The following is a 21,915-nucleotide window of genomic DNA, read 5'->3' as shown; positions in this document are numbered from 1 at the left end:
ACTTATGAACTTGTTCTGCCCTCTCCTTTATCTTTTAATGGGACTCCTCATATCAGTCATTTCAACTGTCTTGAGCTCAATAGAGAAGAATAATTCTTGCCTACCTAACTCACAAGGCTACTATGAGAATTAAAAAAAAAAAAAAATTAAAAGAGCTTTGCAAACACGAAAGATGTTTGGATGATAATCTCCTGCATCTGCACTGCCCTATTTACTTTTGTTCGCTTTATTTCATGTATATTTAACACATATTCATTGGACGTTGATCTTGTGTCAGGTGCTGGAGACGCACAAAGGAACAAGAGCCTATCTGTGCCCTCATGGAACTTACATTGTAATGTGCACTGGAGCACTGTGGGTCAAGGTGAAAAGAATTCGAAAGTCACTACCTACCCAGTCCCATCACTGCACAGCACAGGAACCAGAGGAGTGCACATTTACCTTTCCCATGTTTTGATTGTTCCTCGCTGCCCGCGTGACCCACGGCCGATGCTCCCTCTCAGGCACACCCGGAGGATGCTTTATCTAAGTATTAAAAGATTGGACCCTGTCTGCAAGTAATGGGGTAACAACTTTCAATTCCCATTTAAAGATTTCCGTATTATCCCCTATGCGTATGCACTGCGGTTTCTGGGTGTATGTTAACAGGTCCAGTTGTCAGTCCTCTTGTAAGGGTCAGCAGAGGCCCTAAAAACCTTGGGACCAGTTATGATTTTGTTACAGGCACCCAAATGTCACATAGCCTCCGGGTTCCTAGGCCTAGAGGGGGTGGGGCCGGAGGGGAGGAAGGTTTAGATCAAGCCGGGTCCTCCAACTTCTTCTTTCTGCTGTTTCTGAGCCCAAGGGCCAGCTAGAAGACACAGTTCCAAACTTTATTAAGGCAGCCTCGGTGAAGGAAGGCACATACAGGGAACTCGGGAGGACGAGCGGGGGACTCGGAGTTGCAGCGCTAGCCGTCCGCGGGTGGAGAGGGAAAGGGGTCGGGCGGAGCTTGCGCATTAGTGCCCCAACCCGGGCGCCGAGGGCGCCGGAAGGAAGGGGCGGGGCGTCCCCCGGCGGCGGGGCGGGCTCGGCATCAGCAACATGAGGTGATTGGCTCTGCGTGGGGAGGGGGCTCTCGCTTCCGCCGGACGACGGAAGCGGCCCTCCGGCCCTACCAGTGGGCCATGGAGACGGTGGCACAGTAGCGACCTAGGTGTAAGGATTGCAGGGGCGGCGGCCATGGAGGCCGTACTGAACGAGCTGGTGTCTGTGGACGACCTGCTGGTGAGGCCTGGCCCCGAGGGAGGGAGAGGGAACATTCGGACGGGCGGGTCCTGAGGAGAGTCCGAGCGGGGCCAGACCCTCTACCCAGCACCAGGCTCTCCTAGGGAGGCCGAACTACGGCTCCCGGCACCCTCTGCAGCGTCCGGCTCCTGCCCAGAGGCTCTTCTTTGTCCCGGAGGCCAATGGGACTTGTAGTTTCCTGCACCACCACGCCCCAGACTCGGGGCCTGGAGTCTGGCGTGGAAAGACTGACCAGTTCTGAGTGCGTGCAGGAGTTAGGAGGTCAGGGTGCGGACACCCGTGTTTGAGTGTTCCTTCGGTGACAGGGGGATATAGCGACTAGCATGAAGTTTCAGATGTTACTCACCGAAACCGGCACGGTGCTAAGTGCATTGCCGGCGATATCTCAATCCTTGTAGCTCTAGGAAGTGGGCACTACTCTTATTCCCACTTAGCAGATAAGAAAAGGCCCAGACCCAGCCGGGTGGGGCTGGCTGGGGGAAGCAGCCACCGACGAGGGACGGCGTGGGCTGTTGTTGAGCTGTTCGGACAGCGTGTTTACTGTTCGGCCAGCCGCTCGGGGTCAGCTGCTTCGCCGGCGGTGCCTGGAGCCGCCACCAGGTGGCATCTCCGCTCGGTACCACTAGGGGGAGGGAAGTGGACCGGGGTAGTGTCGGGGGGAGACACCCTGCTGCCAAGAAGCAGAGTACCTGGATCCCAGGGATGGAGATGGCGGAAGCCGGGATGCCAGATGCCAAGGCCCGCGAGGGAAACGTGACAGAGACTGGGGAAGATGGAGTGTAGCTGGGAAATGGACACCCAGGTCCTGGTAGAGAATGGTTCGTCCCTTCCTTTCTAAATGACTCCTCTCCTCTCTTATGGCAGAAGTTTGAAAAGAAATTTCAGTCTGAGAAGGCAGGAGGCTCCGTGTCCAAGAGCACGCAGTTTGAGTACGCCTGGTGCCTGGTGCGAAGCAAGTACAATGATGACATCCGCAAAGGCATCGCACTACTGGAGGGTGAGGTGCTAGGCTACCCGACCCTCCCCTTCCCAGTGGCCTTTGGGTCCGTCCTGCCCTTCCCAACCACCGTGGCCTCCTTCCCTCCCTCCATCTCAAGTGCTGGGATCCTGTGTCGACATGGGACCCTGTAGCTGTCACCTCACAGTTACCTGCCAGTAAACGCACTGCAACAGAGGGCTGCACCCTGGCCTGGCTTCGCCTGGTTTGCTTGTGGCGTCATCACTGTTTAGCCAGACAGAACCATGGCGCGTCACTCCCCCCAGGACTCAGTGATCTGGCAGTCTGACAGAAGGAGGGTGACTGGTCTGAGGTGACACAGCTGATGAATTAATGGCTGAATTAGGACTAGAAGCTCCTGTCTTGTGTGTCCCAGGCCCTTGCTCTTTGGCCCCACCATGTTGCTTACTCAGCAGCAGTTGAAAACCTTTGGTGAGGGCGGCATGGGATTAGTGCAAACCTGCGAGCAGATGGTGCTTTTTTGATCGGAATCCTGTCTCCCGTTGGTTTTCGATAGGTCACTGTTTTGTCACAGGCCATACTTGACCTTCAGATTTCTCTGTACCCTGTACCCGCTTTCTCTTGGCCAAGTATTCACGTGGAAGCAAACAGTACACTAGCGAAGGATGGCTGTTGTGAATCTATAAAAATAAGAATCTTTTTAAATGCAAATAACCTCACCGGCATCTGCCTAAGTTGCTAATTCGGATTTCTCAGGCTTCCTTTACTGCAGGGCACACCTGTAGAAGATGTCTCTGAGCGTTGCCACTTCTAGCTGAGGAGAAAGTACGGGCACTGGGGAAGATTTATGAACACTTGCAAAGCTACTTAGCCCCAAATTGTACAGAAGCCTCTGCGAAGTCACTGACTTAAGATAGAGTCAGGCGGGGGTCATTCAGAGAATGCTAATTGAAGGGGAGTTTTGAGCTGTATTTTTTAAGGGCGGGGGGGAGTGCAAATTTATTTTAACCCCAATCTGGGCAGCAAACAGCTACAGTGAGAACACACAGCGGGTACCTTTGGCTTCTCCAGTGCCTCAGTTTCCTTCCAGGTCACTTAGATGGACCAGAGCTGACTATATAGTGTTGAAACCAGGGCGTTCATCACCGGGGTATTTGGCAGCCTGGGTCTGTGCTGCCCCGGAGCCCTGACTGGGAAGCCGAGAGGGGCCAGAGCTGAAACGGAAGCTCAGCACGGTGACTTTGTCCCGGGGTCGTACAGGGATTCGGAGAGTGGAGGGGGTCTCTGGGACACAGGCACTAGGAGAGGAGAGGAGCAGGTTTCACCCTCTTGCCGCCACCCTCCCCAGAGCTGCTGCCCAACGGGAGCAAAGAGGAGCAGCGGGATTACGTTTTCTACCTGGCTGTGGGGAACTACCGGCTCAAGGTAAGGCGGCAGCCCCCTTCTTCCCCCCCCCCCCCCCGGGTGGGCCACCCCACCCGTCATTTCCCCTCCAGGGTAGAGCCCTGGCCATCAGGGAGGCCGGACAGGGCAAGTGGGCAGGGGGGGTGTCGGGTACAGAGGTGCAAGGCGACGGGTCCTGACGCCGAGGGAAGGTGAGGGACAGAAGATCCAGGTGCCAAGGGTGTGGGTGACCTCGGGATTGGGGTGCAGCCCCGAGCCTTGGGTGGTTATCTCCCCAGGCTTATCACCCCCACACAGTTGGGGTTGTTTGTGGACTCTACTCCGTTGGGTGGGGCCGGAGGGAGGGAGGAGGTGGGGGTAGAGGGAGGAGCCTCCGGGGCAAGTGCAGGTCCCTCTGAGGGGCTGGAAGAGGCTGGAATACTGGGGGGGTGTGTGTCTGTGTTTTCCCTGAGCGCAGGAATATGAGAAGGCACTAAAGTATGTGCGGGGGCTGCTGCAGACAGAGCCCCAGAACAACCAGGCCAAGGAACTGGAGCAGCTTATTGACAAGGCCATGAAGAAAGGTGAAGCTTCCCCTCGGCCCCCCACCCCCCTGCTCCCCGCTCCCCTTGCTTGCCTGTCTCCCTGGCCCCGTCGTCCTGTCCTCCCAGGGCACCTCTCTGCTCTTCGCCAGGTCGTCTTCCTTCCCCCACGCCTGGGCTCTCTGGTCTCCCTTTATTTTGTATTTATTTAATTTTTTTAAATTTGCCCTTCAGAAGATACTTTTTTTTTAATGTTTATTTATTTTTGTGAGAGGGAGAGACAGAGTGTGAACAGGTGAGGGGCACAGAGAGGGAGACCCAGAATCCGAAGCAGGCTCCAGGCTCTGTCAGCACGGAGCCCGATGCGGGGCTCGAACCCACAAACCTCAAGACCACGACCTGAGCTGAAGTCGGACGTGCAACCGACTGAGCCACCCAGGCGCCCCCTCTCTGGTCTCCCTTTAAAGGACCCCTTCCCCCGCTCCAAGCACATCCTCCTCAGTCCCTCAGTCCCTTCTTTCTGTACGCCTTGGAGTCCCTTGCCTCATGACTCCAGGGGAAGAGGCGCACCGGGCAGGGTCCCTGTGGGGGCTGGGCTCCTGACAGTCTCCCTTTTCCCTTCTCCAGACGGACTTGTGGGCATGGCCATTGTTGGAGGGATGGCCCTGGGCGTGGCGGGACTGGCTGGACTCATCGGACTTGCTGTATCCAAGTCCAAATCCTAAAGGAGACCGCGCCTCCGCCTCTGCCCAGGGATGCCTGGGAGCCTGTGGAGGACGTTCGAAGGGGGGGTGGGGGGGTGGCCGTCCATCCTTTCCGTCCCTTCCCCTGTACCCCATCACTGCCCTCTGCCTTCGGCCTCCTCTCCCCAGAGACCTGCCCAATAGCCCCAAACCACGTGCTCCGGGACGAGTGTAAATAAAACTGGGCTTTGGCTCGGAACCGCTGTGTCTGTGTGGAAGAAGGGGCGGGCTCCACTGGGCCCAAAGGTGGGGGTCACCCGTGGTCCTTTCCTGCTCGCCTTCCTACTCCTACCCGCCCCCAGGCCGGTGTGGGGTTCGCCTTTGTCCGCCAAGCTGCCCAGAGCCCACACCCTTCCTTCCCTCCCCTCCCCCAAAGCAGTGGTAGGCAGCATGGGGACACAGGGACACGGGACGTGGCCTTTGCACGGTGCTGGAATCCTGGGAGAAAGCAGTGATGGGAGGCGGGAAGGGAAGAGCTGAGGGGACAGGCCAGGATTTATGTCTCCTGTCTCCTCTGACCCACACAGCTGCCTCTTAGCACGTGGAGTTTTCCACACCAGGGGGGGGCCCCCACTCGGTTTCCTCCCAAACCTCCACCCTTCTCTCCCTTTGTCTTCCTGCGCCCCCCTCCTCCCCGTCCTCTCCTGGGGAGGGGCCAGGAGCCGCCGCCCAGGGGCAGGGCTGGGCCTTCTGCGAGGACTCCTCAGGTTCTTGAGAAAGGTTGCAAACCCAGGACATCCCAGTCATAGGCTCCAAGATGGAAGGTCAGGACCCAGTCCCCACCCAGCCTGCTTTGCCCCACACCCGCCCGGTGCCAGGCTCAGCGTGGGCCTGTCTTGCTTCACCACATACCTCTCGTTCCACAGCCAAGCCAGCCTGGCTTGGGGGGGGGGGTTGGGGCGGAGGCACCTGAGGGGAGGGCAGAGGAGCCTGACATGGGGAGGGGGGTGATGGGATACCCTTCGGCTCCTTGATGTCCCCTGTGACTGCCTGGGGGGTAGCATCGGTTCCCCCCTACCCCTGGAGACCAAGCCCCTGCTGCGCCTGCCAGAGGAGAACTAGAGCTGCCCTGGCTGTGGCCTTGAGGCAGGAAATGATACTGTCTGCACCAGGACAGGTGCTCAGCCTCGGCTTGGGGTTGGAGCCCGGCGGTTTCTAACCCATCATAATTAATAGAGCTGGTGACAGTTGTGATAACTGAGCTGCTTAGATTAGCCACAGGATCACGTTCTGGGCCTGTGATTTATCCCCCTTGGTGGCCCTTGGCAGCGAGATCAAGCTTGTTGCCGAGAGTCAAAGATCAACCCGACGAGGGGGGAAATTCAAGTTCAAGAAGTTGAAGTTTGGAGGGAAGCAACCCACTGGTGGCCTCACCCTGTGCCCGCGGCACCCGGAGCCAGAGTGGTCCCCGAGGATGGAGCAGTTCCCACGTGCAGGGAGCTTTTGATCTGGGGTCACAGCGGTGAGGGAGCCAGTTCTAGTTCACAGAAGCAGGAACAAGCCCGAGGGGCTCAGACTCCAGGCCCTTGTGGCTCTGGTAGATGGTGGGTCTGGTTTGAATCCAGGTTGACTGGACTCCAGAGCCGCGGGTTCCGCCCAGACGCCCTGATGCCTTACTCAACCTTAATCTTCTTCGGTGACTCAGTAGCCCGAACCCCAAGTCTTTGGAGTTTCTTAAATTGTTCTCACCAACATCCAGGAGGGGGGCTCCGCTCCCCGGATCCTGCCCCGCGAAAGGTCTGTCTGTGGCCCCGGTCTCTCAGTCACCTTCTCTTTCCTTGTCCTGGCTCCATTCTCCGGCCCCCCGATGAGAGCTGAGTCAGAGCGACTTCCCTGCTTCCCCTCTGCTCCCAGTGCCTCCCATGGGGGCCCCCCTCAGCCCCATCCGTTCGTTGGTCACTCCCATTAGTCCTCTCCGCCCCCCTTGTGGGGCGGGGAGCCCAGAGGCTGGGGGAGGGGGTGGACTTTTGGCCCGTTCCGTTGCTTCCCTCCATCTCCGCGTCAACAGCTGCCCGGCGCTCTGGGCTCATTCCTCTGCCCGGACCTTCGGGGAAGCAGGAACCCAGAGGGAGGGCAGGGGGCAGAAGCCGGGGGGTGGGGGCAGATCTGCACCCCAGGTTGCTGCTGGCCCCCCCTGCTCTCTCCACCTTTCTCTCCAGCCTGCCTTAACACCCCTCCTTAGCCAAAGCCCCTCAAGTTCCCTTGGGGCTCAGCCCCTCCCCTCCTCCGGGGCCCCAGGCGCCCCTCAGGGCCCTGCATCTCACCATGTCGGTGGCCGTGGAGATCTTCGGCTTCTTCATGGCGGCCCTGGGGCTGCTGATGCTGGGGGTGACCCTGCCACACAGCTACTGGCGAGTGTCCACCGTGCACGGGAGCGTCATCACCACCAACACCATCTTCGAGAACCTCTGGTTTAGCTGTGCCACCGACTCCCTGGGAGTCTACAGCTGCCGGGAGTTCCCGTCCTTGCTGGCCCTCTCCGGTATGGGGTGGAGAGAGCGGGGTGGCCCGCTCCAGGGGGCGGCGGGAGGCGGGGAGAGACCCCCGGGGAGGGTGACTGCTGTCCACGGTCGGGCCTCGGGCACCGAGCCGATAAGGGAGGCCTGGATCGAGCTCGGGGAGCTGGGAGTGCCCGGCGGCCGCCATCTGGAGCCGCGCTGGAGACCTCGTCCCACGTGTCCCCCTGCCCTGATGTGACACCCCTAGTGGTTCCAAGTGCAGGCACCAGGGCCAGACCGCCGGGCTCAGCTGACCAGCTCGGTGCTCCCAGCAGGTGATGAAACGAGCTTCGTTCACCCCAACTGTAAAACCGGGGGAACGTGCACAGGCGCGTGGCATGGTTGTGAGTGTTGAGCTACAGCCCGGGACGTTAGCGTGATTCTCGTTGGCCCGTGTGCGCACACGACCGACTTCAGCATCTCAGCTTTGTGGTGAGAGTGCAGGGGGTCGTGGGGGTGCAGAGGAGGCCCATCTTGGGTTCTTGGCGTTGAGACCCTTAAAAGGCATCGGTGCCACTGCCACGGCGAATTCTCAAGGGCCCTCTTCAAGCGAGACTTCCCGCGGCGCTGTGTCTGGTGGAAGCAGCTAGGGGTGTGTGTGCATGTGTGTTCGGCGTTCTCAGGCAGTGGATTGTTTGAAGTTCTCGGAGGGCCGGAACGTACAGGTCTTTTGTTCCAGAAAGGTTCTCCTTGGTGGTATAGCGTCTTCCTGCTTCCTGTTCACCGAGTAGTCCCCAGCATCCCTCGGGGGAGTCTTTTCGGTAGGCCCGTGCCGGAGACCAGGAGGGGAGGACCAGGTCCTCTTTTTGGTGCCACTCCCGCACCCCCCTTGGAGCCGTCGTGCTCTTCCGGTTCGCCACTGTAGGTGCCGGGAAGTGGGTGGAACTAAAGCCAACACTGGGTTTGGAACAGGGCTGCGGGAACGCCAGAGATGCTCTGCGCAGTTAAGGGGTCTGCGTGGGTCTCTCGTGCCCCTGCGATTCCCAGAATCTCCTGATCCAGCAGGGATTTCGTGCCTTCATCCCTCTCTCCAGGATTTGCCATGTGCAGGGCACGTGCCCTCCCCAAGCTCCCGATAAAAGCTGGGTACCATCTGGACCAGAAGCCCCGAATGCCGGGTGGCCAGAAGGGACATGGCAGGCAGCCGGCTTAGCAGCACTGGCCCTTCCCGCCTCACCCATCCCTCAGCCACACCTCGGTTTGAAGTGGGGCGTTTGCCGTGAGCCTGTCGGCCCGAGAAGGGCCCCACTTGGAACTGCTGATGGAGGGGCAAGAGCCTGCTCCAGGGGGAAGGGCAGAGGGCAGCTGCCCGGCACCCGGGGTCGTCAGGGCACCCCACGTTGTGACGGTTCTTCACGCAGGCCATCACAGTGCCGTCTCCGCTGGCCTGGCTGCGTGGGGCGCGGGCAACCCCGTTTCACCCAAGCTGGAAAACTACAAGCACAAGCGTTAACCGGCCCACAGCCCCACAGGTGGTAGGGGTGCCGGAACCCAGGCTGGCGGATACTCTGGTCCCGAGGGGGGTCCTGACTATTATTTAATCCCTCACAGCCGCCCAGCCCACGCTCCCTCGTGGCCCATCAATAATCTCTCCTTTGTCTACCACAGCGGCCTAGGGACCCAGGGCTGGTCAGCCCTGGGTAGAGAGGATACGGGGGAGGGGGGAACCCCAGAGGGAGTGGCTGGGAGAAAGTGCTCCCAGAGAACTTTGTCCCTCCTCTCTACCCGCCAACTCCGGGCCACTTCACATCCTCCTGGCAGGGACCCAGCGTCTTCAGCACCAGTGGCATGGCCCCACCCAGGAAAGGGGAACAAGGTCCTTGGGGTGGTTGGCAAGTATCAAAGAAAAGGGGGAAGAGGGGCCGGGAAGGAAACTGGCCGTTTCCTTCAGCTTTGAGAAAGGGGAAACTGAGGCATCCAATGTATATGAGCTAGATGTGCTTGGATTGTCCTTAGCCTAGATACCCCACTTTCCAGATCAGAACCAGCCCCCACCCAGTAACCCACGGGCAACTGCTGCCCCCTACAGGTCACCGCAGGAGAAAGCTCACTTCATGATGTCTAGGGGCTGTGCCACGTGGGACCTAGAGAGAAGCAGATGTGGGGCAGGGGCTGAGTACTCAAGAGCAATTTCTGTCATTCGCGACGGAGCAGTGGTTCTCGGCTGCGATTGGGGGCGACTTTGTCCCCCAGGGGTCATTGACAGCGTCTAGACATTTTGATGGTCCCTCTTGGAGCGGACTCCCGCTGACATCTAGTGGGTAGAGGCCAAGGATGCTGCTGAACATCCCACAGGGCCCAGGACGGCCCCCAGACCAAAGCAGTAGCTGGCCAAAGTGTCAGTAGTGCCAAGGAGACAGCCAGTAAGCACGTGCGCCGAACCGGGGTCGGGGGAGCGGGGCCTGAGTTGAGCCCCTAGGAAGGAGGGGCGTCAGGGCTCCAGCGGAATAGGGCCCCGAAGGGGAAGGAGGGGACTTGAGGGCCTTTATGGACTGAGACCGGAGCAGGGGCTGGCTGTAAGGGGCTGGCTCAGCCCCGGAGGGGGAAGGGGCCAGCTTAGGGACCCATGGCTGCGCCCCGCCTCCCCAGGGTACCTCCAGGCCTGCCGGGCGCTCATGATCACCGCCATCTTCCTGGGCTTCCTGGGCCTCTTCCTAGGCATGGCGGGGCTGCGCTGCATAAACATCGGGAGCATGGAGCTCTCCAGGAAGGCCAGGCTGGCCGCCGTCGCAGGGGCCCTGCACATACTGGCTGGTAACTGGGGGAAGGTGGTGGTGGGTGTGCCCTGCGTTGTCGTGGGGGGGGGGGGTGTTGAGAGTGGTGCCAGCGGACCCGGGGTCCCCTGTCGCCTCCAACTCCCCACTCCGGCGGGCGTCTCACCCTCCCCATTGAATGGACACCCGCCCTCTCTGCTCAGCTCTTCCCTGCCTCCCCGTTCACCCCAGCCTCACTCATGCTCCCTAAATCAATCCATCAGCAATGTTTCTTGAGCCCCCACTAGGAGCCAGGCATGAGCAAAGGTGAGTGAGCGACTGTCCCCCAGAGGTTACAGCCTGGCCGGGGATACCGGAGTCTGGGGTGCGCGGGGTGCAAGCACACTGCGCACAGCAACAGCACCTTTGTCAGTCTGTAAAGCACGCGCACGCTATCGCCTCACAGCCAGCCTGCGAGGTAGGGTGGGTCTTGCCCTGTTCTCCAGATGTGGGAACGGGCTCAGAAAGCTCAGGTGACTTACTGGAGGCGCCCCCAGAGAGCGGCAAGGCTGGTCCTGTAGCCCAGGGGTCTCACTGGCCTCAGGCCTTCACTGCGCTGGGTGACAGAGGCAGGTCACAGGCTCCCGGGGGGGTCGGGGAGGCCGAAGGAAAGTGGTGTCGGGGCAGACTCTGCGGGAGGATTGCCCGGACAGCCGGACTTTCCAGGGTGGGTAGGATTTGGATGGGGCAGATTCCAAACGAGGCAACGATGTGATCAAGATGCTGGGCAGGAAGGGCAGAGCGTGGGAGACTAGGCAAGAAAGGGGGGCTGCGGTCGGGACCCGAGGGGAAAGTCATGAGCTAGGGAGCGCAAAAGAAAGAGAGGGAGTGCAACTTGCTCTGGGGCGTCCAGATCTCGGGGCCGCCCCCGTGTGGCCCTCCCCCAGCTCCCTTCCTCCGCTGGGCCTGGGGCGCGAGCGCCGCCCTCCTCTCCCTCCCCAGGTTTCTGCGGGATGGTGGCCATCTCCTGGTACGCCTTCAACATCACCCGGGAATTCTTCGACCCCTTGTATCCCGGGACCAAGTAAGTGTGGGAGCCCCGGCCTGGGAGGCAGTGGGTGGGACTCGGCCCTCACCGTCCTTGTCCCCAGGTACGAGCTGGGCCCCGCCCTCTACCTGGGCTGGAGCGCTTCCCTGCTCGCCATCCTGGGCGGCGTCTGCCTCGGCTCCACCTGCTGCCGCACTCCCGACGCGGCCCCGGCCCCCAGGTAGGGACCGGCGCGCGTGGCGGTGAGGGGGAGGGGCGGGAGCGGGGTCGCCCCACCGCTGACCCAGGCCCCTCCGACCCAGGCTCCCCTACGAGGCCTCCGCGGTGCGGTCCCCCGGCCTCGCCGCCCCCCTGCACCCCGCGGTCTCGGACGAAGAAGGCGACAGCAGCTTTGGCAAATACGGGAAGAACGCTTACGTGTAGGAGGCCCGTGGACCCCGTGCCCCTGCCTCTGCCCCCAGCGGCCGGAGGTCCCGCCAACCCCGGGCTGCAGGCCACGCCCCGACTCCGCCCCGTGCCCCCGAGCCACGCCCGGCTCTGACCGCGCCTCCTTCCTCTGACCGAGAACCTGCCTCCTGAGAACTCACCTCGGACTCCTGAGGCAGGACCTTCTGGGGCTGGGCTCTGGTTGGTTAAGGGAGCAGAGGCGACCCCGACTGTTTGTATTCTGTATGATCTATGCAGAAATAAATTTGTACTGTGAACTGTTCAGGGTTTGGGGTGTCCGTGTCATGAAGGGGCTGGACAAGCAAGGGTTGGCTGGGGTGCCCCCAGGGTCGTCTCAGTTCTTGGACCTCAGGCTGCCACCTGTCCCTCTCTCTATCCCCTTCGGACTGTCTCATCCGAAAAAGAGAGGAGGGGTTGCAAGTGATTTCAAGAGTGGGGCACCCATGATTATGGCCAAGAGTCATCGAGCAGCAGGCAGGGTAAGACCCACCTCGAGGAAACTGGAAATGGCAGAGACGCCCCCTGGCCGGCCCGAGACGACAACTCACTCTCTTTACTCTCGGCTTTTCCCGCAGCAGTACAAGGAGACAGCTGGTCCTGAACACTTGCTTCGGCTGTGCCTACGAGTGGACACCACAAACCAACGAGCCCTTTGAAACTGTGCGTCAAATCAACCACGTCTGGTGCAGGCAGATTTTTCTAGGGAAAGGTTCAATAACTTCCAGCGGTCTTTGGACATCTCTTCACAGAGGCCCGCATATTGCTGGTGCGTGTCTGACTTGATGGTGTCCAGCTCAGACATGGCATTGGGCCCTGGGCTGGCTTGGGAGACAGGAAAACGAGGCCACAAGAGAGGGGCCTGGCGTCCAATGGAAGGAGAGGGACACCCCCGCCCCCCGCCCGCGCCTAGCCCCTGCACTGGGCTGGTGCACCATCCCATTTATTCTTCCCTCTATCTGGCTAGTGGCTGGAAGAGGTTCAGAGAGGTGAAGCGACCTGTCCAAGCTACACAGTTAGCAAGCAGTATGACCACGATCTGTTCAAGACCAAAGATACAACTGGCCTGCTTCCTGGAATGTTTGGCTTTCCAAACTCATTCCCGTCAACTGAATTCACCTGTCATTGAGGGCTTTGGGAGTAAGCCCCTGGGCTCTAGCCTTCCAGTCCAGAGGGTTAGCCTCTCCTTCCCCTGGGTACCCAGGAGGAGGCTGTGCTGCTCCATCACATGACACTGGGTCCAGCCCCTACAAGCTTTTGGCACAGTGTAGATTTCCCAAAGACCCGGGTGAAAACCCATCTCCCTAGCACACGGGGAGCGGGCAAAAATTGTTCAAGGCTTTCCCTAAGGGATGTGTGCTTTTAAGTGGAGGGGTCCAGTGATCCCTTCCTAGAGGATGTCAACAGATGACTCCTGGAGCCACTTAGCTCAGAGCAATGGGAAGCCATTGGGTCCGGCTCTGTCCTATGAAGGTCAGTTGGGTATGTCCCTGAGTAGACACATCTTACACCAGGCAGAATCGAAGTGATTCTTTTTATATCAGCAAAATATGAAACAAAGCCAGTGAATTTAGGAAAGAAACCAAAGAGACTACTAACTCAGTGCGAATCTGACAGGAGTTCCAATGGAGGTGATCACAGTGAAGCACTGATGTATTTCTCCACCAAGAAATAGTCTTTTCTTCTATTTCCTTCCTTCCTCTTTTTTTTTTAAGTTTATTTAGAGAGAGAGAGAGAGAGAGAGAGAGCGCGCGCGCACATGCGAGCTGGAGAGGGGCACAAGGAGAGGGAGAGAATCCCAAGCAGGCTCTGCGCTGTCAGCCCCAATACGGGGCTCGAACTCACGAACCACAAGATCATGACCTGAGCCAAAATCAAGAGTCGGCTGCTTAACTGACTGAGCCACCCAGGTGCCCTTCTATTTTCTTTCCTGCATGTACTTGTTTTGTTTTTTTAAGTAGGCTCCACGCCCAGTGTGGAGCTTGAACTCACGACCTTGAGATCAAGAGTCGCATGCTCTACTGACTGAGCCAGCAACGTTCCCCCTTGCATGTACTTCTCGATAGAGAGGGAAATAAAAAGGTTAGGGCCTAGAAAAGTTTCCTTTTGTGGGAGGGAGACACAAATTGAGGCCAGAAGTTAGATGCCAGAAGTTAGTATGTCCCAGTTACTATTGCTTTCTAACCATCCCAAGACTCAGTGGCATAAACCATTTGGTTATACACATGGATTCTGTAGGTCAGAATTTGGAGTGTGGCAGGGATGGCTTGTGACAGTGAGGACACAGTCACGAAGACTCAAACAGCTGAGGGTGATTTGATGCCTGGGTGCCAGAATTACCTGGATGTGTCTTCACTATCACAATGGAAGCCTAGGCCAGAACGGCTTGAAGGCTTGACTCAGCCACCTGCGTGTGGCCTCTCTGTGTGGCCTAGGCTTCCTCATAGCAAGGCGGCTTTAGGCTAGTTGGATTTCTTGATTTTTCTTTCTTTCTCTGCCTCTCCCTTTCTCCTTTCCCTTCCTTTTCTTTCCTTTCCTCCTTTCTCCTTAGTAGACTTCACACCCAGCGTGGAGCCCCACACGGGGCTCAAACTCATAACTCTGAGATCAAGACCCGAGCTGAGATCAAGAGTTGGACCCCTGGGGCACCTGGGTGGCTCAGTCAGTTGAGCATCTGACTTCGGATTAGGTCATGATCTCACAGCTTAGGAGTTCAAGCCCTGCATCGGGCTCTGTGCTGACAGCTCAGAGCCTGGAGCCTGCTTCAGATTCTATGTCTCCCTCTCTCTCTGCCCCTCCCCTGCTCATGCTCTGTCTCTTTCTCCTTCAAAAATAAGTAAACATTAAAAAAAAAATTTTTTTTTTTAAAGAGTTGGACTCCTAACCTACTGAGCCACCCAGGCGCTTGGAGGATGGCTGGATTTCTTACATGGTGGCTGAGGGATCTAAAACTCAAGTGTCCTAGTTGACAAGGCAGAAGCTTCCCTGCCTTTTATCACCTATCCTTGAATGTCACATGGTCTCACCTCTGCCACCCTGTACTCGTTGAAGCAGTCAGAATTCTGCCTAGATCCCAGGGAAAGGGGACAAAGACCCTACCTTTCGATCAAAGGGTTGTCAAAAAAAATGTACAGCCATCTTTTAAAACCACTTGGGATTGTCCTCAAACCGCATCCTCACCACCATTCAACTTGGGGCGGCCACCGACACCACTGACCCCACCTCAAGTCTCCAGAGAAAGGGCAGGCAGTTTCTCAGGCAGGCCCTGGGACACCTGAGCCAGCTGTAGGAAAGTCCCAAAAGGGGGGAGGAGAGCCTATAAAGATGCCTAACACCGAATTTACTGGATCTCATTAATATCTCATTGAGGTTACTTGTTCAACAAATGCTTCCTAAGCATGTGCTTTGCTAAGTTCCAACAGGCTACAGAGCCTTAAGACAACAACTCCAAGGAGCTTATAAGCTCATAGCACACAATCCACTTAGAGGAGGCCTGAGTGTAAGAAGCTTTCACAGCAAACAAGAATTACAGCACCCAGGGCCACCAAGAACAGAGGCCTCTATATCGTGAATTCCCCCATGCCTCCAGAAATGTCTGGGTTTTCTCGGATACTAATAATTTTGCACACTGCGGCCCCTGGTAACAGCAGCCTCTTCTGGAGGCAGCACCAAGGGTGAGGGCTGATCTCTCTACCCGGTTGAGTATCAAGAGGATGAAGACAGGGGACTGGCTCCTCCCTCAGTCTCCTCCTGTGCCCCACCCCCAGCCCTCACTCCACTTCCCGGTCACCCAGTCCTAACTGTGCTCAAATGATACTCGGGAGAACTACAGAAACAAAAAGCAAAAGCAAATGCACCGAATCCATCATCAAAAAATGACATAAAGCGACAGCCAAAGAAGGCTGAGATGTGGGCGTGGCAGCAGAATGGGACAAAATCTTCCTCGGTCAGGGAACCCAGGGAGACAGACAGTGGGAGGGGTGACTGACGCATAGAAGGAAAACCCACGGAGCAGTGAACAGCACAGAGACCCGTGACCCTCATGCCCAAACCACCACGTGACCAAAGAGGCAGGTTCCTCCCCGGATGACACCTTTTATTACAACAGCACGCTGAGGGCCCAGCCCACTTCCCCCCAACAGCCCCCGGGACTAGGCCTGTCTTCCCTGGCAGGTAGGACACAGCTTTGCTGGGCGAGTGAACGGCTCCTCTCTCGGTCCAGAAGAGCACCTCTCTCCTTGGCCAAGCCTTCTCCGAGGCTGAGGTGGGGTGCAGAGGGCCTTCCCCTCTGGGGACGCCCAGGCTCACACAGTCCACTTCAGGCACCTGCAGGCAGTGGAGGCCCAGGAGGAGGAGAGGTGCCGGGAGGCTGGAGGATAGGAAGGAGAGGATGTGGGCGCAGGGGGAGGTTCTGAGCTCACCTGGTCTCCTGGTGGGTGCCCAGACAGCGCACCGTGCAGTACCGGGCGCCACAGCTGACGCAGGTGTACGGGGAGGGGAAGCCGCAGACGGCACAGAAGGGCCGCTGAGGCCGGGAGGGGGGACCCGCACAGGCTGTCAGATAGTTGGGGCCCTCGGCCACGCTCAGGTTCTGTAGAGACAAGGGGAAGGCTCCACACCTCCTCCGCCCACCCACGTGGCAAACACCGACCTGGGACAAGGACCTCTGCAGGCTCCTTCCTTCCCCGTGGGGCCCCCCCAGTCCCCGGGGCCACGCCCTCTCACCTGCTCCTCTAGCAAGGCCTGAAAGTTCTTTCGGAAGCGAAGTTTAAAATGATCGCCTCGAGTTTTCTTCTTTTTCTTTCCTACAGAGGAAGAACAATTAATTACAGTTGACTCTTGAACAACACAGGGGTTGGGGTGCTGGCCTCCTCCACGTAGTCCAAGACCTGTGTATAACTCTGGACTCCCCAAAAAACAACATCAAATAGCCTACTGGTGACCAGAAGCCTTTCTGACAATATAAACAGTCGGTTAACGTATGTTTTGTATGTTATATGTATTATATACTGTATTCTTAAAACAACACTAGGGAAAACAAAATATTAAGTAAATCATAAGGGGGGGGGCACTTAGTCAGTTAAACGTCCAACTTTTGCTTTCGGCTCAGGTCATGATCTCAGTTTCATGGGGTTCCAGCCCTGCATCAGGCTCTGTGCTGGCAGCATGGAACCTGCTTGGGATTCTCTCTCTCCCTTTCTCTGCCCCTCCTCCGCTCATGCTGTCTCTACCTCTCTCAAAAATAAACAAACACTAAAAAAAAAAAACTTAAGAAAAAAGAAAGAAAATCATGAGAGCAAATATATTTACAGCACCGACTGAACAAATCCCACGTACAAGTGGACCCCTGCAGCTCAAACCCCTGTTGCTCAAAGGTCAACTATAGTTACTTGGCACGTGCCAAGAAAGACACCATCTTTCTCTGTGCCATCGTTCCCGACACTCATGTGTCCACTCCCTGCGCACACGCTCACCTGGGTTCTGAGTCGGCCTCTCACTACCGTGTATCCCTCCCCTCACTTCTCTAACCTGCTCCTACATTCATCTCCACGCTCCCCTAAGTCCAAGGCTCTAAGTCAGAGCTGGAAGTGCTCCCGGAGCTCAGCTCTCCATGTTCTTTACTCTACATGTGCTAGAGGAAGGTGACGCAGAGGGGGAGAGCAGCTGGCTCACAGTCACAGAAGTCACAGAAGCCAGTCCCTGACAAAGCCAGAGGGGCTCCTGTGTCATCTGCCCCCCCACCCCCTGCCCCAACCCGATGTCCCTCTACAATCTGTCTCCAGGCAGACCCCTTCCCCTTCCTTTGGCCTTGCCTCCCCAGCCCGGTCCTCCCTCCCTCCACCCGCCTCCTTCTACCCCTGCCTCACCGGTGTCTGCATCATCATCAAACTGAGGCAGCCTTTTGCCGAGCTGGGGGAGTCCTGCATGGGGGTCGTCCTGGAAGTTGTCATTCTCCAAGGCCTCGAGCTGCCTGTTGATGCGGCGCTGTCTGGCAGCCCGGTCGAGCACCCGCCGCTGTCCAGGGTCCTGGGAGCGAACTGGGTGGGGCAGAGCCAGGGAGTCATGAGGGCACGGGAAGAGAGAAGCTGGGCTGGCCTTGGTTCCGGGAAGCGTGCGGACGGAACCACAGCTCTCTGATGTCATCTGAGTCACCAAGCCCTTGGCGCCTGTACCTTCTCCCAATATATTAGCCCCTCTGGCTTGCCTCCCTCCTGGCTAACAAGGCTGTCATTTCAGTCACTCATGCCTTTGGCCCTGGCCTTTCCTCCCAACCCCCAGACCCAGCCAAAGAGATGCCTCCTGGAGACCTCTCACTGCTGGCAGAAATCATACAACCGTGCAGATGGGGACCACTGTACACGCAGGGCTTGCAGCCTCCACGGGGACCTTCATGCACTCAGCCGTCATGCTTAGCAATCTCATTTCCTACTTCAAAGGACACACGTAGAGATGCTCATCCTCCAGCCCGCTCTCAAATATAACTGCCTGGCACCCGCCTTCCCTCCATTCCAAGAGGATGCACCCCCTACCCCTCCACTGAGTCCCATTGCTAAACCCAACCCTCCTTCTCCAGCTCGGGTCCTTCTGTCCCTCCTGCATCTTCAAACCCTCTTCCCCAACAGGGACCTTCCCTTCACTGGAAAAACCTGCCAAACCCTCACGTGTTGACCCAAATTCACAAAGACTCATCTTTGAGAGAATCGCCCATGGGAAGCTTCATTTCCTCACCTCCCATCCACTCTTCAACCCCCAGCAAAATGACTCCCATTCAGTGGGAGCTACTCACGCTCAGGACCCTGGCGATGCCCTTGGGCCAAATCCAGTGTGTGTTTCTAAAATCTTCCTTCTACTACACCCTGAGACTTTACTGACTATTTCCCTCTGGTGGAAAGAATCCCTTCATTTGCATCCCTGATGTGACTTCAGGTTTTTCTGATGGTGAAAAGCACTCAGCAAATGTGTTTAATGAAGAAGGAGACATTTTGTGTAGAATTATCTGATCCCAGTGAACAGCCGGTAGGTAAGAAGAGAGAGGTTTAAAATGGTGAGGTCAGTGGGGCGCCTGGGTGGTTCAGTCAGTTAAGCATCCGACTCTTGATCTCAGCTCAGGTCATGATCTCACAGTTTGTGGGTTCAAGCCCCGCGTTGGGCTCTGTAATGACAGTGCAGAGCCTGCTTGGAATGCTCTCTCTCCCTCTCTCTCTCTGCCCCCACTCCTCTCTCTCTCTCTCTGTCTCTCTCTCAAAATAAATAACCTTAAAAATTAAATGGTGAGGTCAGCACCTGACTTCCTGCAACCAGTTGAACAGCCAGTTGTGGAGCTCAGGAGAAGGTTCAGGATCGAGAGAACCACTTTTTGGAGTCATTTGCTTTTGGGAGAGACAGCCCTATGTTTGGGTTTGCAATCCCAGGAAGAGAGATCAGACTCAGAAAGAGATGGGGACAGCCCTCTCCTTAGAGGCGAGAGGGCAGGCCACATGACAGGCTTCGAGCAGTAATCAGAGATGACCCCTTCGGCACTGCAGCCCCAAATTTTAAATCTTCCCCTCCAAGTCTGCTTCTCTTCCTGAACTCTCTAAGTAAACAGAACCATCTGCACAGGCATCCTAAACAAGAAACCTAGGCTCTTTATCAGGGTCTCACAACTCTACACAAAATTATCTCTTTATTCATTGAACAGATATTTATCGAGTGCCTGTGACCAACATAAATAGCATCGGCACCAGGGGCTAACACTGGGCACGCACTATGAGCCAGACGCTATGCTAAGCTCTTTGTGTGAGAGCTTTAACTCTTTATCAACCCAACGCGAGAGATATCATTATCATCCCCAGTTTACTAAAGTTCAGAGGTTAAGAAACATGTCCAAAGCTCATGTAGCTGGTATGTGGCTTGGGAAGAACGCAGAGCTTCCCAGCTCTGGATCACTGTATACTGCCTCCCTCCCAAGTACCAGGCGGTGCCCTTGGTTCTGGGAATACATGAGCTTACAGTCTAGTGGGGAATACAAATGATCCAACAAATGAGCAGAGCACAGGATATGTTAGCACAAGGAAGTACATGGTGCTACGGGGCACATGCCAGAAACACCCAACTGGCCCTGGGGTAGTCAAAAGATTTTCCAGAGGAAAATAAGAAGTCTAGGTTGAGATCTGACTAATGAATAGAAGTTACCTTGGTTGGGGGAGAGAAAAGGGTGTTTCAGGCTTTCATACCAGCACGGGAGAAGGCTTGGATGGCAGACTGTGGTGCCTTCAATAAATTATAAAAAGTTCAGTATGGCTGGTAATATAAAGCACGTAGGGAGGGGGTGCTGTGTGGTTATAAAGTCAGGCCCGCTGTTAACAGTCTTACCTGTAAGTGTCTAAAGAACTTTGGATTTGGGGAGTTATACTGAGAACAATGGAGATCCAGCAAAGAGTTTAAGAAATGCTGACACGATTGGATTCATTAAAAAGTCAATCTGGCGGACTGCTCCACCCACATCTCTCGTGGGGACTACTCAATGGCTCCTTAATTGCCTTCCAGTCTCTAGACCTGCGCTGTACAAGGGGGTAGCCACTACTCACCTGTGGTTGTTTAAATGCTGTAGATTAAGTAAGTTTAAAATTTAAAATTCAGTTCCTCCGTGGCACTAGCCACATTTCACATGCTCAACCGCCACATGTGGCTAAAGGCTGCCATCCTACACGGTGCTGAGTAAGACCATTCCCATCATTCTAGAAAGTTCCGCCGTACAGCGCTGCTCCGCCCTGAAGCCAGAACTGCCTCTCTAAAAGATAAATCTCTTTCGGTCACTCCCCTGCTTTAAGAGAGCCTGTAATGATTCCCCACTGCCCTCTCCAGAGAATTCAAACTCTCTGGCACTATATGGGATGCCTTTCAGGTGTACCTTTCCCCAACCCTCCAGACTATTCTTGCTATTCCTCCGCAAGCCCCGAACTGTGAACTTGGCTCCCCAAGCGACTTGCTTTCTCTTGCTTTCCTGCCTTTGCACGCGCGGTTCACGCTGCCGGGAATGAGCCTCGGCGCAACTGCACCGAGTGAAACCTTAACCCGACTTTCAAGCCTCCATCCAAGCGTTTTCCCCCGCCCCCTTCCCGGTGCCCTCCATCCCAGAAGCTAGGTTAGGTGCCACTCCTCCCCGCGTCCAGGAGCTGTGCTCCCCTCTGCCATCGCACGTATCACTCTGAAGTGCAGTGGCAGGCCTGCGTGTCTGTTCCCCTCCCAGAAAGGCAGTTTGGGGACGATAGGGATCTTTTTCCTCTCTCCAACCCAGGCGCCCGACGTGGAGCAGGCAGGCATCAATTAAACATGAATGGATGGTCTGAGGAGCGACCCCGACGCCAGGGCCCGAGCGCCGGGGAAGGGATTTGAGACTAATAACTGGCTGAGAACATCCTAGGCCAGGTTCGGATTCGGGAGGCGGTAAGGGGCCAACCGCCCGGGGCTCACCTACCCGAAGTTTTCTTCTCCACCATTTCCACAACACAGCTGACGGAAGAGCCTCCTGCGCACGCGTGCTAAAGCACCCGCTGTGGAAGGCGTGTCATCACTTCCGGCAGCGCGTGCTTTTGCGCGTGCGCAGAATTATCCCACTAGAATTCCCAAAGCTTCCACCCATTACGTGATGTTCCCTAGGAGACCAGAAAGCTTTCCGCCATATTTTATAGGGGCAAAACCACTTCCGGCCTCAGGGTGGCTGTGTATTTTGTGGGGTCCCCTACGTGGATCATTTTAAAGAGGTGGTACCAGTGGTCTTTTGAGAAATGTTATTTCCCTTTCGTCGTCCTTCTGAAGATGCCACCATCACAAAGGCAGTCCCTGGAGATTCTTCCCGGGGCGGCAGAGATGATGGGCTGGACTACCAAAGAGAGTGCGTAGGCTTGAGTGGGCAATCCGAGAGGCCCTTGGTGACCCTCTGCCGAAACCTCAACCCCCTGCGCCCCTGGCGCCGCAGACTCCTCGGCCTTCTCCCTCCTTGCCGCCCGCTGCTCCGCTCGTCCCCGCTCCGAGCGCCCCCACGCCGTGCTCGCCCGGCCTTCCGCCCAGCCGCTCCCGGCAGAGCTGTGGCAAAGACCCGCCTCCGCATCCCGCCGGACCTGCTGGGGGTCACTTCCCCTCTCCGGGTTTCAGTTTCCTCGTGTGTCAGGCGGCGCTGGGCCGGGCTGGCTCAGACCGAAGTCCTCGGCTCGCGACCGCCGGCCCGAGCCCCCGCCTCCCGGCCGGGCGCCCCCTCTGCTGGCTCCGTGCAGCCCGCGCGCTCACGCCCGGGGACAATCCTCGCCTTGTCTACGGCGCCGGCTTCTCGAGTTTTC

At 57.1% G+C, this 21,915-nt stretch overlaps 3 protein-coding genes across 12 annotated transcripts; 2 read left to right on the top strand and 1 right to left on the bottom strand.

Moving 5' to 3' along the window:
* The first annotated feature begins 1,107 nt into the window (after positions 1-1,107).
* Positions 1,108-5,112, top strand: FIS1 (fission, mitochondrial 1). Its single transcript, XM_003998530.5, has 5 exons — positions 1,108-1,266; positions 2,152-2,284; positions 3,594-3,670; positions 4,107-4,212; positions 4,798-5,112. Exons 1-5 carry the CDS (start codon positions 1,222-1,224, stop codon positions 4,893-4,895), a joined length of 459 nt encoding a protein of 152 aa, XP_003998579.1. The 5' UTR covers positions 1,108-1,221; the 3' UTR covers positions 4,896-5,112.
* A 983-nt stretch (positions 5,113-6,095) lies between these two features.
* ZNHIT1 (zinc finger HIT-type containing 1) lies at positions 6,096-21,840 on the bottom strand. Of its 10 annotated transcripts, none has more exons than XR_006590872.1 (8): positions 21,700-21,840; positions 21,350-21,461; positions 17,464-17,634; positions 16,322-16,401; positions 16,018-16,187; positions 12,090-12,219; positions 10,647-11,828; positions 6,096-10,196 (listed from the first exon to the last, which is right to left on the bottom strand). XR_006590872.1 is itself a non-coding variant. In XM_006942009.4 (5 exons), the coding sequence occupies exons 1-5, from the start codon at positions 21,405-21,407 to the stop codon at positions 15,901-15,903; spliced, it is 501 nt and encodes a 166-aa protein (XP_006942071.1). In that variant the 5' UTR covers positions 21,408-21,638; the 3' UTR covers positions 15,672-15,900. The 10 variants fall into 10 exon arrangements, 2 of the variants coding, with proteins under 2 accessions (XP_006942071.1, XP_003998577.1); XR_006590874.1 differs by lacking the exon at positions 21,700-21,840 and having other exon boundaries at positions 10,647-10,915; positions 11,740-11,828; positions 12,148-12,219; positions 21,350-21,652; XR_006590873.1 differs by lacking the exon at positions 21,700-21,840 and having other exon boundaries at positions 12,148-12,219; positions 21,350-21,652.
* Positions 7,179-11,861, top strand: CLDN15 (claudin 15). Its single transcript, XM_003998529.5, has 5 exons — positions 7,179-7,395; positions 10,001-10,165; positions 11,107-11,188; positions 11,256-11,372; positions 11,455-11,861. Exons 1-5 carry the CDS (start codon positions 7,179-7,181, stop codon positions 11,573-11,575), a joined length of 702 nt encoding a protein of 233 aa, XP_003998578.1. The 3' UTR covers positions 11,576-11,861.
* Positions 21,841-21,915: the final 75 nt, after the last annotated feature.

This window comes from Felis catus, chromosome E3, assembly GCF_018350175.1.
Source record: "Felis catus isolate Fca126 chromosome E3, F.catus_Fca126_mat1.0, whole genome shotgun sequence".
NCBI lineage: Eukaryota > Metazoa > Chordata > Mammalia > Carnivora > Felidae > Felis > Felis catus.
Note: the sequence above shows the minus strand (reverse complement) of the source record. Positions and strands in the feature narration are given on the sequence as shown.

Bases quoted from the DNA above. Each gene is read 5' to 3' on its own strand.
- FIS1 (XM_003998530.5), top strand. From the start codon at position 1,222: ATGGAGGCCGTACTGAACGAGCTGGTGTCTGTGGACGACCTGCTG. The intron at 1,267-2,151 runs GTGAGGCCTGGC...CTCTTATGGCAG, and splicing joins TGTCTGTGGACGACCTGCTG to AAGTTTGAAAAGAAATTTCA. The intron at 2,285-3,593 runs GTGAGGTGCTAG...CACCCTCCCCAG, and splicing joins AGGCATCGCACTACTGGAGG to AGCTGCTGCCCAACGGGAGC.
- CLDN15 (XM_003998529.5), top strand. From the start codon at position 7,179: ATGTCGGTGGCCGTGGAGATCTTCGGCTTCTTCATGGCGGCCCTGGGG. The intron at 7,396-10,000 runs GTATGGGGTGGA...CCGCCTCCCCAG, and splicing joins GTCCTTGCTGGCCCTCTCCG to GGTACCTCCAGGCCTGCCGG. The intron at 10,166-11,106 runs GTAACTGGGGGA...CTCCCTCCCCAG, and splicing joins GGCCCTGCACATACTGGCTG to GTTTCTGCGGGATGGTGGCC.
- ZNHIT1 (XM_006942009.4), bottom strand. From the start codon at position 21,407: ATGGTGGCATCTTCAGAAGGACGACGAAAGGGAAATAACATTTCTCAA. The intron at 16,402-17,463 runs GTGAGGCAGGGG...CTTCCTCTGTAG, and splicing joins TGATGATGATGCAGACACCG to GAAAGAAAAAGAAGAAAACT. The intron at 16,188-16,321 runs GTGAGAGGGCGT...TTGTCTCTACAG, and splicing joins AGGCCTTGCTAGAGGAGCAG to AACCTGAGCGTGGCCGAGGG.